General features: G+C 33.1%; 1 protein-coding gene and 1 non-coding gene across 3 annotated transcripts; both read right to left on the bottom strand.

Moving 5' to 3' along the window:
• Nucleotides 1–4,150: 4,150 nt before the first annotated feature.
• Trnav-cac lies at nucleotides 4,151–4,223 on the bottom strand. The gene has a single exon. It is a non-coding gene; the product is annotated as a tRNA-Val (tRNA).
• Nucleotides 4,224–8,180: 3,957 nt separating this feature from the next.
• LOC123715728 lies at nucleotides 8,181–11,269 on the bottom strand. 2 transcript variants are annotated; one of them, XR_006754464.1, is made up of 3 exons: nucleotides 9,108–11,269; nucleotides 8,797–8,903; nucleotides 8,181–8,249 (listed from the first exon to the last, which is right to left on the bottom strand). XR_006754464.1 is itself a non-coding variant. In XM_045670975.1 (3 exons), the coding sequence occupies exons 1-2, from the start codon at nucleotides 11,144–11,146 to the stop codon at nucleotides 8,802–8,804; spliced, it is 2,079 nt and encodes a 692-aa protein (XP_045526931.1). In that variant the 5' UTR covers nucleotides 11,147–11,269; the 3' UTR covers nucleotides 8,181–8,249; nucleotides 8,797–8,801. The 2 variants fall into 2 exon arrangements, 1 of the variants encoding a protein (XP_045526931.1); XM_045670975.1 differs by having other exon boundaries at nucleotides 9,170–11,269.
• Between the last annotated feature and the right edge of the window lie 4,115 nt (nucleotides 11,270–15,384).

Raw genomic sequence — 15,384 nt, 5'->3', positions numbered from 1 at the left:
TACATGCCTATTAGATTGACTAATAACTGTGAACAAATCTGAGGCCCAGACCCTAAAATGGTTGTAGTTGCACTGATTTATGTTATTTTATATAATATATTGTTTTACTATATTTTTTCTATAGGAATCAAACCAACAGACACAGCAACAACAAATGGTAACTCAATTTTAACTTTACAATTTTAGAAGAAGATAGAAGAAGAGAAGAGAAGATACCCTGGTGATAACCACTAGCGAGGTATAGAGTTCCTACGTGTCATATTTGTAGGAACTTCATACCGTGCTCTTGGGTTTGCCAATTTTCCTCATTACCTTGGAGACGAAGAATTTCAGCGGCAATTAATTCAAATGACAGTTGACAGTTTATTCTTTAAATATTGATTTTTTTATGTTAATTTTGTGTTCGTATACGTGCATTGGTCAAAATATGTATTGTCCTATTTTATTATGAATGTAAATTGAAGAGAAATATATCTATGATCTGATGAGAATATTCTATACAGAAATGTAAAGTGTAAAATTGATAAATGACAGACCATGTACACCACTTAAGTTTGACATTCGCGCAATTTTTTGTCAGAATGTATTAATTATACAGATTATTATTCTCATTATGTATGTTTTTTTAATTATTAAAAAATGCATAAAATACTTTTTTATGGTTATACCTACTTGTTTGTTTCAATCATGCCCTCAAGCACAAACATAGGGGACTGTTGCCACAAATCGTATGGTATTATTTAAACATACGCCTTATTCATTATATAATTCTATATGTATATAGAATATAGAGATGTGATTTATGTTTTGGTAAGTTTGAAAAGTAAAAACCGAAAATCTATGGCGGCGCGTTACTGTGAACCATAGACAAACAACGACTCATGTTAGTCATACAATATGTATGACGTTGTCAAATTAATAAGGGTCCTGATCGATTTTTGTCCTGGCTGAGTATTAAAGGAATGGATATAACATATCTTACTTTCCATGAAGCATTCACCACGTGGCATACAACTGGTTGCTCTTGTACACTGGAATCTCCTACTAAGTTTGAAATAATTATGGTACATAAGGACAATTGTTAGTAATCTAAAAATATTTACTTAAATAATTACCAATACGGTAACATTTACATCACATACAATCACATATCAAAAGACAACACAACTTAAGTAGTATAAGATTATTATAACAATAAGATTAACTATTTGTTACAGTATAGGAACTGGCATGAAGCAAACCTTTTGTCAGTTCACTCAACGGACAATTAAAAACGTCTGTTAATCAATGCAATTTATTGATTTCCATATATTGTGTCAGGCTGACTCATCGTTGTGTTATCAAATATATATATTTATTTCAATCGCAATGTTCTATTATAAAATTATGGCCTATTTTATGACAAGAGTAAGAAGAGAACTAGGTATTTAGCGACTTATAAGTTAAGATTCAGGTTTCATGTTTGTCTTTGTGCCATGTATATTATTTAAAGGAATCATTTTTTTACTTAATAAAAATAACTATGTACTATAATAAAAAATAGGGGTTCATTGTAGAGGGGTGACAATTAAGGGTTGTATGTATTATTGTATGTTGTATCATAAAAAAAACAAAAACAATTGTCTAAAAAATAAAAATAATAATATTTGCGGTGGAGACCCCTTATCACTTAGGGGTTTGAAATATAGATAGTAGCTGATTCTCAGACTTACTTAATATAAATAAAAAAAATCATAAGAATCGGTCGAGCCGTTTCAGAGGAGTATGGGAACGAAGACGAGAATTAAATATATATATGTGACTAACGTTACGTTAAATGTCAAAAATCTGTTTTGATAACTGAGATAGTATTTTCTCCCAGTATTACATATTAATAATTATTTTTAATTGTTACCAAGTGATTTTAATACTTAAAAGACATGTGCCATTGTTTAATCCTAAGAAATTTATACTCATTTTTATTCAATTGAATTATAATTCTTACAAAATTGTGTATTTTATCAGTACTATGTTACCCTCGTCAGTCCCCTGGCAGTCAAATTCTGAAAATTTTAAATATCTCACAATCTACTGAAAAAAGTGACTGGCCCGCTTTGGAACAACATATTCATTAGATTAGCCATCATATACACCCGAATTTGTGGAAATGTGATTTAATAACTATTATAAACAAAATGTCCTCAAGAGTTACCCAACTTTTGTATAATCACCCATATATAGATATATATGTTCCATTACTTTCAAATACCATATGGTATACATGCAACAACGTAATAATGTTTTTTTTTATGTAGGAGCAAACGGGACGGGCAGTCATCACAGCCCATGGACACCCATTTTCAGCGTTGACGGCCTCTACCAAATGGACGGCCTCACAGTATATTAAGTTAAAAAAAATTCGACACACTAGTAAGAGCTGGCGAACTTGCGAAGAAAACTGTTTTAACTTCAGAACATAGTGCAGTTTCCAAACAAGCAGTCCGGTTAGTTTTACATTTATTAATTAATCGGATTTTTCTTTACTTTGCCTTATTAACTTGGATGACAGTATTAATGACTGTAACTTATTTGTTACGGTAAAATATGAACTGTCCTATGCTGAAACATATTCTTATTGTCCAACAATTATAAAATGTAAATGTAGAAATTATTTTCTAGTACCTTTAATATGTCAAATCGAAGAGACTAGTTGTTGACGCTAGGTATAGCGTGGGGAGCTGCATTTTGTCTTTCCACCAAACATTATGTATAATAAAGTTTTTTTGTTATTTTCTTTCATTATATAATCATTATATTATATATTAGTATGGGCTTGTAGACAAGGGCTATTTTTTCACACGGACAAGGAGTACTTCTAAAGATTTGATTGCTATTCTAATGTTCAAATGCTTTATTACAAGTAATATTTATCACATAAAAAAATTACTCTTCTACACAACACATTAAATATAATTAATCGGCAATAAAGGAACGCTAGTAACTTAAGATAATCCATTTTTTATTCAAAATTGTTTTAAATTTATAATGAATATAAAAATAATAAACAATCTTTTTTTATAACCCCTTTATAATTGAGCCTACGGAACAGCTTGAGAACGAAGCTTCAGCAGCATACGGACACTCATGTTAGTAGGTGTGGGCGAGGGAGTATTCCCTTTATTTCAATACTTAAAGGTTGTATTTCCTCGGGAAGACCTCCACTCGAAGCGGATTCCACAGCTCGCTAGTTCGCAAAAGGAAATGCTTAGTGAAACGTACTGTGGAAGGTTCCCTGCAAGAAGAGATAAAAGCCGGTTAAAAATAGGATTAATGATTTTTTATTGGTCCTTCACACCTAATAAAAAATTACGCATGATTTCCTTTATGGCTTATTTTGAAAAGCAAACTGTTTATATATATATATATATATATATAATATGTATATTTCTAAAAGATCACTATAAACTTAGGTAGGTTAATTTTATAGTATATTTTTAGATAGAACATTTACCAGATTTTTTTTAACTCTGAGGTCATTTACGCATTACCAGAGCAAGACGGGGTTATGAGTTTTTTTTTATGGAAGATACAGGATACTTAGGTAATGCTAAGTGATATCGCTGCCCATGCCCTTTATGAAATCGGTACGATGTTTCCTTAAAGGACCCTAAGTGAAATCGATTCGGAAATACTTCTACCGGCAGCTGGTTGCACATAATGGTGGAGAACGAGTGGTATCTCATATTCTGCCTCGACATCCGATGAAACTCGGCTGTGGGTGATCCGACCACCTTTGACCGCTGGACACTCTCCAGGCTCTCGGCGAAGAGAACAGGATAAACATATATATATAAAGGTTTACAAAGTCGCATCTATTGGGGATTCGGCGTTGTAGTCGTCCGCTAAGTTTATTAAAGAACAAAAAAATATTAAAGAACGCAACTTGTATGTATTTAACTGACTAATAAATAAATGGACCGTAAAACTATTTTATCTAATCGAGACTTAAGTAGTTTTATAAGTAAAGAATTAAATAATCTATTTTTGTCTGTCATCCCTGGCTAAACAGGGTTAGAGATTCAGTAATAAAAATAGCCCAAAAATCTTGAGTTCGAAGACGTTTTGTAATCTCACCATATTCTCAATAAAAAATAAAAAAAACAACTGGTACTGTTTCCGCCCGGGATCGAACCGGGGGCCTTGTGCGTGTGAAGCACACGTGATAACCGCTACACTACGGAAACTTGAAGTTAAATGTCGAAATAGCGCTACTTAAACCAGTGACGCCTTAATGAGATCACATTTAAACATTTTATGCTCCGTATTTAGATAAGTAATAACTCGATCTTTCCTCGATAGTTCCTTCTAATACATAAATTACCACGCCGAAACTTTAAAAGTTAAACCTATTAGGTTGTTACCAAATTAAAAAGTTTCCTTAATATGTATTATTATTATTTTAACAACAAGTGTTAAAAGTTCTATAGGAATTGGATTTATAACATGTCAAAGCTTACGGTTCCTTCACCATACCTAGTAATTGTCAGCCGTATTCCATATGATATATGATAAATCCCCTTAATAAAAGCTGAACTTTTACTATGAAGGTACTTTTTGTCTCTTTCTCTTAAGTTGTTTTAACGCTGTGATGAAAAGAGACCAAGTACTCCAGTACTTCACTTACTCACTTACAATATAAAAATAGAACGCAATTTCTTAGTACTAGCTTGTCTAGAATAAAGTATTATATACATTATGTTTTATTCAGGAGTCTTTAAGAGTTTGATTTGATGTCTCACTTGTAATAGATTTATATGCGTTCGACGCTCGTTTGCATACATTTGTAACCAAAATGGGACATGTAGGCGTCATGCATTAGCATACAGATGGGAAGCAAGTTCGATGCTCGGTTTAGAAAGTTATGACATGACTTATGATTTATTATAATGGCTTTTTTATGGATTATAAAAGTGACCTGCGGTGTCCAATTCATGGAAAAATTAAATGTCTGATCAGGCACTGAAGTTGTTCACATTTATTATGATTATATTATGCGATTTAGTCAGACATTAAGATTAAATATTAAAAGATTTAAACAAGTTTATTAATAATATCAAGCTGAATTGAAAATTCAATTTACATATTAAACTGCCGATGTGTTGATGACGCCTTCCACCAAGCATGTAAATTGTATTGTAACAATTAACATTGGTCTCTTATTCTACGCCATTCCTGTATATGACGGCAAAATTATTTTGATTTAGCTACCTCTAAGACACCTTACATTCGGCTAAAAGAATTTGACTCTTTTCAGACTCAGACACCTTCCCACCATTTCTTAACACAAAAATATTATTGAAGTAGAGTATTTCATAACAGTTTTTGTACCTTAAAATTTCTAAAATTATTATGACACAATACTTAATTGGTAATATTAAAACTTGAATTGTTAACTTAAATTATACGTTTTAGGAAGAAATCGCAGGGAAATTGTTACCGAAACACGGTTAGTAAACATTCAAAACAAATAATGAAAAACGTCCAGTCCATTTTTGAACTGTCCTTAACAATTAAACTGCCCCTCTTTGGAAGCATTGGTCTATTACCTGCAGAGAGAGGAATACAAAATTCTATGTGAATCCGCTCGAGATACTTCCAGAGGAACGAAGAAAGAAAAGAAAGAGCGTACCAATTTCTAGAAAGGCCAGAAATGTACTTTCGTTTATCTTTAAACACTTAAAGATAAACGAAAGTACAGTTTAAGGTTAGTTTTAAGTTTAGTTAAACGTTTAAGTGTCTTTGGGCGGTAATCTAGTGAAACCTAGTTCTCAAAAAACATAACTTTTATAATACTTTAATCCCTACTTACATTAACTTGAATAATTTAAACTCTCAAGCTAAACACCTCGATCATTTGATCCCACATTCCTATTTAACATTGAAACTAAAATTATCGCCACTTAACAGCCATAAAAAGCTGCCCAGAGCGGTTCATATAAACATTTCAAACTTAGGATTTCCTAATCTATTGGAGCTTGCCGGAGGAATTTTATCATTTCGAACCTCCAAAAGAAACCAGTTTTTAAAAATCTCCACACTGCACATTCGAATTCCAACTTTAATCAACTTAAGACAGCGTCGCTATTCTATTCATGATGGTGAGGTCGTTATGGCGTTCTGTCGTACGTGTTGATCAAACTAATGAGCAAAGAACGTTGAACTTGACCAGTTTTCGGCTCGTCTGTTTCTGATACTCTATAGACCCAATAAATATGTATGCACTATATAGATAGTATCTTTAGAATCCAGTAAATTCCAGAAGAAATAACTTCAACTTTTGTTATCGGACACCTGATAAAAACAATAAGTTGAAAGTACCCACACATTTTTAGTAATTGAGTTAACGCAGTTTTCAAAAATCTTGATTGCAATTACTTTTAACGCTATCTGGAAAATATAATAAATATATTTTGTATCGCACGACACAACGACCACTATTTAACTTGTTCAAGCTATCGTGGAATACGCTTAAGCATATTAAGAATATCCATAGCGCTAAATATCCTGCATCAACGTAACATAGTATTGAATGTATTTTTCGTAAATATTACCAATTCCATCTTTGGCTATCACATCGTTAATATATTTTTGTTATATAATTAAAGTTGGCTCTAAGAGGACGAAATAAATACCTAGACTGCTTGACTAATACCTAGAGATCGGAAAACCTAGGGTAAGATTCAGAAATCAGACAGCGCGAACTATGACCACTGTAGGTCAAAATTCAATCTTTTTGACATGTAAGAATATCTAGTTTCTGATTTAACGTATTTTTAACAGTAAAATCTACAAAGGCTATTTATTTGTGGAGACCGACCACGATTGCTGTTCATATGTAGAACACGTGTAAACCAAGGACATTTTGTACCTACATAGGATTTAACGAGTCGAAGAAATCCTTCCAAAATAACCATGTATCAGGTAAATAACGAGGCTCTTTACTTCAAAAATCAAGGGTTATGGGTTGCAAAGACGACTATCCACCAAGGATTACGTATCTGTAGCCGGCCTTTTAAGGTACATACTCCAATTTGTGTTACACTGCACAAGGTTTACTGATTGGGACCCCCTACGAATGGCGCCTGCCCGTCGCCATTTATAAATGTAATCCTGCACATTTGTATGTGTAGCGATTACCGAATTTTGCCGTGAGAGAATGTCCGTCAAGATGGTGGAATTTGCATTCAATAGATATAAATAATTCCGCGAGTGTAAGGCAATTTCGAACACTTTGCAAAGCATTATACAGCATTCAAAAATGCTACTTGTTGCCAGGAAGTTTGTAATTGTTTTTATTTTTTAAAACATAACTATAAATATAAGAATGTTATACACATTTTTTAGACTGTCCCTTAATCTTCCAAGTATATTTAAACCTTTTAAGTATATTTTGGACGTATAAAAATGCAAATGAAAACCGGATCTCTCGAGATTTCCGAAGTCTATAAAAATATTTACCGAGAAATTACTAGTAGGAATGAAATCGAACCTACGTTCAGCTATGGTCAAAATTAATTTGAATGCCATTAAAATGACATAACACCTAATTCAGAGCGTGACAATGCAATTTGTAAAGACAATTTTATACAATATGTTCAATCGATATTATGATAATCCTTCAGTCCTTCACCTTGTACTTTCCAAGCCGAAACAATTATTTAAATAAACGCAAGTAAACGTAATCAAGAAATTGCTTTGATTGTTAACCAAATATTTTAAATTAACTTTTAACTGTTAGATTTAATAGCAATATGCAGACTTTTTGGAAATAAATACACAAAAACATAACGCCCTAAAAATGTTAGACATCTTGTGCTGATACAGAAAATGTTCTTATAGTTTAATTATAAATTGTGTTTTGTCGATGGAAGAAAATATCAAGAGTTAAGAGACTGGCTGCCCACAGCACAGGAGGGCCAGTGCACTTTATTCTACCTAAATATCCTGTATAATTAAGTTTTTCTTTATTTCTAAATATTATTTGCCTATAAAAACTTATGTCTACAAATTAAGTAGAATTACCCTCACGAATAAAACAAGTTAACATCTGAAAAGTGCTAATGAATGGTCACTGACCACCAATTAGAGGGAAATTTGCACATCGAGCAAGTTAAGAGGTCTAAATTGCCAAATAAACGTGGTTAATTGTTGTAATATAACTTTATTGTGTGTTAGCGTACATTTACATATACTTGACGGCTTCTGTTTACCTGAAAATAAATGAATAGAGGTTTTCAATAAATTAAGTAAATACGATGGTCGTACGATGAAACAGACAATATTACAAATTATATTAAATATTTATACTTTTAACTTGTAATTTGACTTTCAAAAAGGCCTTTTTAAAAGGCCTAATTGAAAGTATCGAATCGAAATAATAATCTAATCGAAAGAATCGTATTTCAACCTTCAAGAAAAGAGAGTACCAATTCTTAAAACGCAGGCTACGCACTTGCGAGCCTTCTGCGGCAATGTGAGTGACCGTAGGTAGTATCACTTTATTAGATTAAAAAAACATCTCAATATCAATTAAATCTTGACCGTTGTCAAATATCATACAGAAAAAGTTTGACAGCCTGATTTAGATTTGTTTGACATTTAGAAAATGGGCCCTTGGTAACAAGCTATGAAAATCATAATTTAATTCAATATAATTAGTAACATTATTATGAACAGGAACGAATTAATAAATCAATTAACAATATAAAAAATATAAAAATAAAATTCACTCAGATACAATCCTGATATTTTACGCACCATACTCATCGTTTGCTATTAATCAATCTCATTAATCGATTTCTTTGATGGAGAGGCATGCGAGGCACTTTTATAGACACTCCTTCGTCGTTTGAAGTCAGCGAAGGCTGGAAAATATTACTTTTTATAAACTTTAACTTGAAAGTTAATTGACTTACATTGTAAGACTTTTAAGACCAAACTGAACCTATAGCAAAAATAAATAAATCTTAGAATAAGTGGAACCAATTTAGGTCCCAAACAATTTACTTGAAATTAGAAAAAATATATGTACTAGTTTAGTTATGTATTGTGAAAAGATAGAAAAGAACCTTATTATCTTGAGTTAAACTATACGACAGGGGGTTTTTGGATATTGGGACGAAACAGAAACCATTTCTTTAGCCGTCTTCCTGCAACATGCCGGGATGAGTTCACAAAACGGCTGGTGCACACAGTCTGGAATTGCGTCGTACGGCACAGCGTCAGTGCAGAGCACACGAGCTATGCAACGTGGTATCATTAAACATGGCGGATCATGTCGACACACCATACGTGATCTGGGCCTTACTTGAGTACTCATATCTTCTTTTGCAGTTAACAATAACAGCTTCTTGGAGCACATTGGAAACTCTCTACATCTCGGACGATGTGGACACTGAGCCTGCCCGTCAGCGGAGTATCGTAATAAACATTCAGGCAACTTTGGACACATTGGTACGTGAACACAGGAGCGTGAATCTTTCAAAGTTTGGTGGAATTTCGGCTTATAGCAGCCACGAACAATTTCACAGGGTGGCTTGTGGTTACAGACACTCTGAACTATTTTTTCCGTTTGGAATTCCGGCAACAAATCCTGTATGACTAAGGGCTGTTCGTATTGACAAGCTTGTTCTATAAATTGATATTTATTTTTTTGGAACTCGGAGGATTTCTTATGTTGCGTAAATCGCCAGATATTCATCAGCCCAGATGGTTTTGGTGGAGGAAGATTGAGACAACCATTTATTAGAACACAGGGAGGGTTATGAATACAAAGAATTTCCCCATTATAAGTTTCAGCTAGGGTTGTTGTTATTTCATCGTGAGGCTTCTGACATTCGTTATAGGTTGGCGTAGGGGCTTCCTGAGTTTTTAATTCTTTAGAATTACATTGACATGAAGTTGCATTCTTTGATAGCGAATGTGGTACAGGGGATTTCGTCAACTTTATACCTGATGAGCCAGGACCTTGCATTTGCATTGAATTAGGTGACATTCTAGCCCGATTGGGGCTTTGTAATGTATCGGAACTGCCTTTTAAGAAATTTTTAAATTTTTCACAACTTGAAGGACAGCAATGTGCCAAGTCTTGCTTCTGATTTGTAATTTGTGGTGGCCTTCGTATCTCTTCACACGCACAATCATCAGGAATCTGGCCTTTCTTTTTGTACTTCGCCTGGATTTTTTCGGCAACAAAGTTCCAAAAGCTGGATGATGAAGATGGCTTTACTTTTTGGTCATTAGATTTTCCCGGAAGTGATCCATAATTTATCTGACAACATGTACTTCTCATCGCCTGTGTTAGGTGTTTGGTATACATTGATGGGTATTGTAGAGTTTTGTGTCGTTTATAATCAGAACCATCCAAATTAGTTTGGTTGTAGAATATTTCATAGTTTTCTACTCCGTCAGCAGTCATTATTGATCTTTGCTTGTAAGAATTATCAATGGAACCAACTGATGAAGTTAAAGGAGAAGGTGTACCAGATGATTGGTTTTTCGTGACATGTGTTTTCGGTGTGGATATTTTGGTAAGAAATGGAGTTACTAAATCTCCTTCAACGTTGTAAACAGGTTGTTCAAAACCTCTAACCTTACGACTTTTCTTATTTCGCCTTCGTTCACATCCAACACAATATAAATATTGATTAGTGTCAATTTTGTGATTTTCTTTTATACTTGGCAATTGCTTTGTGTAATAACTTGGACGTCTAAAAATATGAGACAAACGTGGTAGAACTTTGCCTTGCAAGGACTTAGAATTTGTATTAAGACTACCTTGATGGTCCCCACGATTATTTTGAAAACTCTCTTCTTTACCACTTTGCATTTCTATAAGTTGGTCTTTTGAAAGATATTTTTGCAATACATGTTTGAAGTATTTCTTGTCTCTTGCTTTACTTGATTTAAGCTTTGGATCCTCATATATCGTTTGTATATTTGGAGTGTTATTATTTCCATTGATGCCGTCTAAGAGGCGGTGTTTTCCATGCTTTATACTCACGGCTGGAATTTTGGTCGGATATTCAAAATCAGTACTATCTGTATTTCTAGTCACGTAGCTTTTGTTGACTTTTTTAAAAAAGTTATCCATATAATTATCATACATTTTGGTGTGTTACTATAGTATACTCACGCAGGCGTGTCGACGTTTCATTTTTTTATTATTTTACATAGAAATTACATTTTGAAACACAATAATTTTTAATTTTTCGACGTTTTGACATTGTCTTACGGGTTTATAATGTCTTTTAAGAGTTAAAGAGGAAGAGTTTTTATTATACCTTGATTTGATAAGCTGTATACAAACGATTGTGTATTGTTATATTTCGCATTTAAAACTAGATTTAAAACAAATTTAAAAGTTTACTATAGCTTTAAAAACAATAAAATATAAAGGAGCCTAAATGTTTTGTTAGTCAGAAAGAATAAACGGTTTCCGTCGCACGCGCAGGGTGGCGTACTAAAACAATGAGTTGGGGCCGACGTTATTATTATAGAAATTAAATGCTGAATTAATATGCAGAGGTGATACGTCATGCTGGAAGCGTTGAGCATTGACTAAAGGGGCTATGCGCAAGGATTTAATATTTTGATACTTGATTGAGAAAATATTTATATAAAAATATTATTTATTAGTTACTTTAGTAAAAACAAACAAGATTTAATGAAAATATATGATATCTATTAACGAAATATAATTTATAATTAATTACCGTGTCGTTTTTTCGTTATTTACGTCATGTACTTGTACTTTCATATTATTTATATTTAATTTGGAATTAAATCTGTTCATAAATCACGTTCAAATGTAATTTTTGAGCAATTTTTTTAACAATTGCAATTTCAAAGCTGCCTTTTAAAGTAGTATTTCCGAAACAATTCGACTAGGGTCCTTCAAAAAAAGTGCGTACCAATTCTTTAAAGGCCGGCAACGCACTTGCGAGTCTTCTGGCAATGAGTATCCATGGGCAGCGGTATCACTTGACATTTAAAAATGTATAAAGTAGAATACAATTTCAGAGAATATCGAAACGATCAAAAGCTCTCAATCCCACTATGAGGCACAAACACGTCACACTATAAAATAATAGGAAAGGAATAAAAAACTTATCCAAGGTGAATGCCAACCTTTCTAACGAAAGGGTTCATATTAATGTACTGGGGAACAACCCTTCCTAATCATAGGTGATCCTTTTTTATGCTCTAAATTAAACGTAGAATAGCTATTATGGTACGGTCAAGATGGTTTATCTTTTTGTTTTAAAATTGGTATAACGAACTTTCTCAGGAATTTCTGTTATAGACAAGGTATAATAATTTAAAATTAGAACGTATTTTCGAAATGATCACGCAATGGGTTTTACGCCCATTTGTTTCCTGTTAAGTCCTGGCTAATTATTTTAGCCAGTCTGAAGCTCAGAAGATTCCTGGACACTTCACGGAGCGTCCTGACTGCCGGAAGGATTTCTGTTCGTTGGAAAGCCACAGCCATTTCAGGACTACGTGGGTCATTGATTCCTCTGAGCTGAAACAGCCTCTGCACATGGGGCTGTCTGTGGCGCTTAGGATAAAAAGATGTTTAATTAGGAGATAACGGCCCATGATTGTCGCTATCATTTTGAGATAAATTCTGTTTAGACTTAGTGACTTTGTCACTAGCGGGATTATTGCTGGCAGTGCTATGTTTCTGTATATAAAAAACAACACAATTTCAAAGCGTTTCTTAATGCAGTTTTTGCCGCGCACCACCACTATGTGGAACCAGCTGCCCAGTGAAGTATTTCCAAACCAATTCGACTTAGGGTCCTTCAATAAAGAGCGGGCGATTGTGAGTCCATGGGCAGCGGCATCACTTAATATCAGGTGAGCCTCCTGCCATTTAAACATAAGTAGCCATTGAGTAAATAAATTTTGTATAATTTTTAGCACGAAGGTAGCTTTACTTTCTATGTATAAGGTTTAAATAATAGACAATCGGTAGTCCTAGTAATATTAAACCTATAGAATAATATTTATTATGACCGTTGTTTATAATTGAAATATTCTTATATTTATATAAATTAAAATAAATTGCAAAATATGTTGCTAAGCGCAGAACTCGAAGACTACTGCACCAGTTCGAGTTTTTTTGTTCATTTATTTCTCGAACTGAGGAACATTTTTTGTGAGGATTATAAAAGTATGAATTGGAATATTTAGTTTTATTTATCACTTAGGTTTTTATTCCGGAAAACCGAAAAATGTTCCATATGTTAACCTGGTAGGTACGAAGTTAGCGGCAGTTGTTAATAAAATTTTGGAGCTTTGTTAAGATATTTCTGTTAACTATAGATCCTAAGTGCAGCGGTGTTGGCCTAGTGGCTTGAGCGTGCGACTCTCATACCTGAGGTTGTAGGTTCGATTCCCTTGTGCGCATTTGCATCGTGAGGAAGTCGGTTTGTCTAAGACCCAAAAAGTTGACGGCGTGCGTCACAGATACAGAAATCTGAGGCCCAGACCTAAAAAGGTTGTAGCGCCATTGATTTTATAGATCCTGAGTACGGCCATATGATGAGGTAATATATAAACTATGCATTAATGCAATTATGTCTTCTGAGTCAAGACCGTGGCCTTTATAACGTCATGATTGTGCAATCCACTATTATTATCCTTTTTATATAAAATTTATATTGCTATAATTAACGAATACAATTGTCTATACATAAATGATTTTTAGTCCCTCATAGACGTATCTCTCATTATGTTTTTAAAGCAAGGTGTTTTTCGACAGCAATTATAAATTACTGTTCTTATTATAACATTTCGCCTATTTTTATATGGATGTGCGGTATTTTTTGATTTAATCAATCTGATTGTACCACTCTCTTTGCGAAAAATAATTTATTATTATTATTAAGTCTTCTATGATCGTCAAAAGTCGATTATGTTAAAAGAATTACAATCATATTACTCACTATCGCGTCTTTATCTATTTATTGTCTTCTATATTATGTTAAATGGGTCATTACAAATGTACTCTGTGTCTGTGTTTGTGTCAAATGACTTGGCAGTCTAGGTAATTAGGATTTTACATTATTAAACTGCTTTATGAAGGGAAGCTTCTTTATCTTTTTCTTGTCCTTGTGTTTTTAATCTACCACGGTTGATTCGAAGAGATTAGAAACCATTTATAACAAAAATATATAACTACGATAACAATGATAGTAATAACTCTATTACAATTAATGAAATTCTGTAATAATCTTAGTAGTAATAAGGTAAGATGAAATAATTGTATTGTTTGTATTCATGTCTATGATAATAAAAGCCTTTTGTTAATATTTTTCTAATTGAACTTTATTTAACCAATTTCTATATCTTGCATATAATGGATCATTTTTCAAAAAAAAAGGTCATAAAGAAGTTTCACTCTTCCACGTAAGACGTGTGTACACTAGTACACGCACACATTTTTACAATAAAGTTCACCATGGACATGAATTACAATCCAGCCTATACAATTATGGCTAATAAGTAATATTATGTTGACTTAATATTCTACAATACTAGTGGAATGCTTAAACTAAGGTAATGTTCATTAACAGTCTCAGTGTTCTATGTGCTTACACTATGTTGTATAATATTGTGTGTTATATTGTGCTTATTTCACTACATTAGGTTTATTAACTGAAAAAGTTTAGTTCTTTGTAGGCGTCTTTTTCCTGTTGAATTGTTAAACTAAACCAACATTTTGGGTTTTGCTGATAACAGCGCCGGTCCCTTACCCTTGGTAAGTAATGTTAGGTTTTTCTACCGCGCGAGGGTGCGACCTGTTACGGATATAGATACATCTAAAGTGCATATAAAATCTTTGAGAATGGTATTGCTATCGCTATTGGCAACTGCCATTTCTGTAACTACAGAGGAACAAATATAGGCTACAGTATACCTACTCGCCGTCATGGCCGTGCAAAATTAGTTTCTAAACGGAAGATTTTAATGTAGTAACTATGCTCTGCAATGTCAATGTCATGCCAATGTATATCAATTAACGTTAGGTTTTTTATTAAAAAAAAATCCAAAAATTTATAGGCGAATTCAACATTATTAGAACAAGTTCTGTATGGGTTCTTACAAATTAATTAAAAACTTATAAACTAGTAAAAAGATGAGTGATTTATTTTCTATTAAAAATTATGGTATTGAGTTTATGCAAGAAATAAATGGCCCTTTTGCACTTATAAATTTGGTAGCATTAAATATATTTCTATAAAGCAGTTTTACCTAAGCACCCCATAAGTATGACGAGCCTACTAAACAGACTGGCTATTTTAAGAGTGATTTAAGACACATTAAATATTTGTA

The sequence above is a fragment of the Pieris brassicae genome, chromosome 10, assembly GCF_905147105.1.
Source record: "Pieris brassicae chromosome 10, ilPieBrab1.1, whole genome shotgun sequence".
Lineage (NCBI taxonomy): Eukaryota > Metazoa > Arthropoda > Insecta > Lepidoptera > Pieridae > Pieris > Pieris brassicae.
This window is presented reverse-complemented; position numbering and strand designations above follow the sequence as displayed.